The sequence below is a fragment of the Fulmarus glacialis genome, unplaced genomic scaffold, assembly GCF_000690835.1.
Source record: "Fulmarus glacialis isolate BGI_N327 unplaced genomic scaffold, ASM69083v1 scaffold28091, whole genome shotgun sequence".
NCBI lineage: Eukaryota > Metazoa > Chordata > Aves > Procellariiformes > Procellariidae > Fulmarus > Fulmarus glacialis.
In genome coordinates this window covers 266-4095 of record NW_009195107.1, presented here as the reverse complement: position 1 = coordinate 4095, position 3830 = coordinate 266, and the positions used below count along the sequence as shown (strand labels likewise).

The following is a 3830-nucleotide window of genomic DNA, read 5'->3' as shown; positions in this document are numbered from 1 at the left end:
GGTGGAACACTGGGACTGGCAGGCTCTTCCTTGTAACTCTTAATCATCCCTCAAAAGACAATGATTTTGAGTAACCACCATTTTAGCATAAATTAGACTGTTTACAGTATGAGTACTGGCAAACATACCCAGGACGTCAGCACTGGAAACGCTGTCCACCGCCACCATCAAATCCTGAGATGAGGAGTTCAAATAACCACCTGTGTTTACAGATTACTTGAATCCTACGGACCAATCTTTCATGCCTGCCCCACAAAACCTTCCTTAGCCACACCCTAGTTAGTAACAACTGACTTACAGTTACTTGTTTTTTGTAACTGAACTCTAACCACAGAATACACAGGAATGCTTCTTGGGACATAAGCCTTCAGAGTCAGAAATTATCCCACCGTGAGCTTTGAAATCAGTAACAACTTGAGACAGTAAAAACTACTTTTTTATCACATGTAGAAAACATTTAAGATCAGAATTGGCATCAACTTAAGAACAATTTAACAGAAGATATGAAATAATTTTACATAAGAGAAACATTCTGATAGCTCTGAGGTGTCAGATAGCCATTGTTGTTTCACACTCATTATAGAAGCATTTTAAACTGTGTTTGGTCACTGTGAGTGGAACCATGGTTTGAATCCGAGCCTTTTTCAGAAATGTTGTTTCCTCCTTAGAGAAGCTTATGACAGCGATGGTCAGCTGAAAAATATTTTTTATATTGCATTCATGCATCCACTGCATGAGTTCTCACTGATGCACTAGTTTCCCGTGGGTGGAACGTTTTCATGGAGATACTGGAGAGCCAAATCTGTCCACTTCATTTCTTGCTCTTTCACAGACTCAGTTGTGCCACCATTGTCTTGCTCAGGTTCAGGAAGCTCATTCTGAGAACAAAACAGAGGTACAATGCATTCCACACATAATACGCTTCCTGAAAGGAGCGGGTTACTAAGACTTCATATGGATAAATACAAAAATCTACAAATGAGACCAGAGGGTGCATCTGAACAATACATATCATACATACTGATCCACTTAAAAATATTACTAAGCCCAGTTACGAACAATATTCTTTTCACATGAATATGGTGCTTAATCTGAAAGGTAAATTGGGTTTCCAGGACCCTGGGGCCTTGCTATACACTCAGACTGCACACGCAGTGAAGAAGGAGAATATGTAGCAAATGCAAAATAAGTAAATAATAGTACGATGCAATTATTCCATTGCTTGTTTGCAATGTGTTTCTTTTGCTGTTGCCAAGAATACGGATACTGCATTTATTATAGCTGTTATTAAGACAACTGTAACATGTTACTTTCCTATGGCAGGTGAGAAATCCTTCCTCTTTGTACATGCTGAACACAGGTGTGGCTGTGCTATATCAACAGCAGAAGTCAGAAACCCCTACCAGGTGCAACACAGAGCTGCTCACGACACAGTAAGGAGGAAGTACAGTTTAACTGAGATTTCATTTTCCTTCCTTATATTATTTGTTCTCTGTGTTGCTGTAGTGGTGCAGTCACACAGTGTGTGTTACTCTGCCAGATACCATTTGGGCAAGAATTCTGAGTTCTAGATCTCTGGAAGTCCCAGCATGAGCAAAATAAAATTCTTCAGTTTTGAAAACAGCATATGATTCGAGCCCATTTGAGTTCATAGGAATCTCTCGAGTGAGCACTGGATCAGATGCTCAGGACAGGCTTAAATACCACTTTACAGCCATTCTGTTTGCTCCTTTACAATGCCACTGAGTAAGACTCCTGTGAATTTATGCTGGTTTTTCTATGTGATCTGAGCCAATCCCATCCCTGGGGATCTTTATATCCACAGCCAGGCCTTCCTTTCTATTGTTAGTTGATGCGGCTTCCTGCTCTGAGGCTGCCATCTCTATGTGACTGTAAGTAGCTGAAGAGATGGCTGTAAGGAAAGAGACAGTAATGTTTGGACACAGGGTAAAGGCAAATGTCAGCAAGGAACTAGTTTATAACATTCGGCCTGCCTAATAAAGGGGGCTTTGGGCTCTCGTATCTGAGAATCACAGTTCTGCAAGATCATTCCCTCAAGCCCAAATCTTGGCAGGAAAACTTGTGTGCTGTATATATGGATTTTGGAGGTGTGTAGCTGCTCCTTGCCCTCTCTGAAAAGACAGTGGTGTAAGAGTTAAAGCTTGAACTGTGTCACTGGCAATTTGGAAATGTCTCTGTGCTAAAAGAAACGAGCAGCCTATCAGTCCCCACGATCTTAGCATGACCGCTTTGTCAGTGCTAGCCAGGGCAAAGCTTGTGTACCAGAGAGAACAAGGAAAGGGAAAATCCTCAGATACCTCCCACTTCCCTGGTAGTTTCCAAATGTCTAAGGAAGACATGGGTGGGGGACATCTGAAGCTTCAGCTTGGGGATTTGTGGGATCAGAGGTAGCTTTTCCCCAGCTGCATCTCTCTGGCCTCGTAGCTGTACAAGCAGCTGTATGCTGCCTGAGAAGATAACTGCCGTGCGTTGGATGCAGTGCTACAAGCAAGAGTCCCACTGCAGGTGCCAGTTTGTTCACTACTATCCTTGAACTGGCAACAGCAACAGTGTATTTGGAAAAGACTGATTGGGAAGACATTTGAAAAATCTTCAGCTTCTTTTAATGGAATTTCAGAAAGTGGAAATAAAGTGTAACCAAGTCTGCAACTGTCAGCATGAGACTGATCCTCTCTGTTCTACAAACCAACTGGGAAACCACTTCCAACACTAGAAACGTGAAGGGGAAGCACAGAGAAAGGATGATTCTACTTCTCCCTGATGCCAAACCCAGAACTGTGCGATGGGAAGGGCACTCTAGTTCTGAGGAGATACAGCAACTGGTCAGGGGAAGGGGGAGAGAAACACCTATGTCCTTGTCTGCACACAGGAATGACTGGCATACAGGACAGAAAAAGAGATCCATCCCGGGAACCTTTTGTACAAATTAGCTGCACCACAAGCAATACTCTCTGTGCCGTTGGAAGGGGCTGTGGTAAACACACTGGTCTTAAGTCAGATTGATAAGTAGCAATTCACCTACCAGAGGGATAGCCACATCCTCGTACGGCAATTTATCTTCCCTCCACGCATCATCGATCAAATCCAGGATTCTGCCATCCCTTTGCACTTCGCTATCCATCGTTGTAGCAGGCAAGTACAGCTAAATCTGTGACACAAAGCAAATACTGTTTCTAACATCCACGTCCCCAACCACGTGGCTAGAGTTTGGACTACAGGCTTGCTCCAGTTTTGGTCCAATTCCTGTTAAGCTTAAACTTTTATGGGAAATCTTGATTTTCCTAATCCACTCAAAAAAGGGTTATAACCACAGGAGAACTACTTAATCTGAAAAGAACACTATCAAACTGAATTGCTGATTGATGAATATATAAAACTAGCCTGTTATTAATTATGGAGATTTACACGCGTTTACAGCTACTGACCTTTAGAAGTCCCTTTTGAGTGGGCTTGAGGACCTAGAGCTCCCCCGCCCCCTCTAACTCTGCACAGAACCATTGCTTATCGTTTGCTGCCTACTCGCTTTCAGGGCCAAATTCACCCACACCTTCACGAGTCTGGGAAGGAGTCGGAAAAAAGGACTAAATGCACACAAAATGCTGCCAAAACCTGAAGTCCAGGAAAGTGGTGAAACAGGAGAAAAATAAGACCTGTCTTCCACCCTCAGCTACTATAATCATTCCAGGGGTTTCTTGTGATTGTTCGATTAGCGCTCTGCCCTCCTTGAAATGTCACCTCGGAGCTCGCCCCTGTGTGACTCCTGCAGGACAGCAGCAGGCGGCTCGATCATGCCAGGGTTGGAGACTACC

At 43.4% G+C, this 3830-nt stretch overlaps 1 protein-coding gene across 1 annotated transcript; it reads right to left on the bottom strand.

Annotated features, from left to right (window-relative positions):
• Positions 1-752: 752 nt before the first annotated feature.
• Positions 753-3142, bottom strand: ANAPC13 (anaphase promoting complex subunit 13). Its single transcript, XM_009588001.1, has 2 exons — positions 3044-3142; positions 753-878 (listed from the first exon to the last, which is right to left on the bottom strand). The coding sequence occupies exons 1-2, from the start codon at positions 3140-3142 to the stop codon at positions 753-755; spliced, it is 225 nt and encodes a 74-aa protein (XP_009586296.1).
• Between the last annotated feature and the right edge of the window lie 688 nt (positions 3143-3830).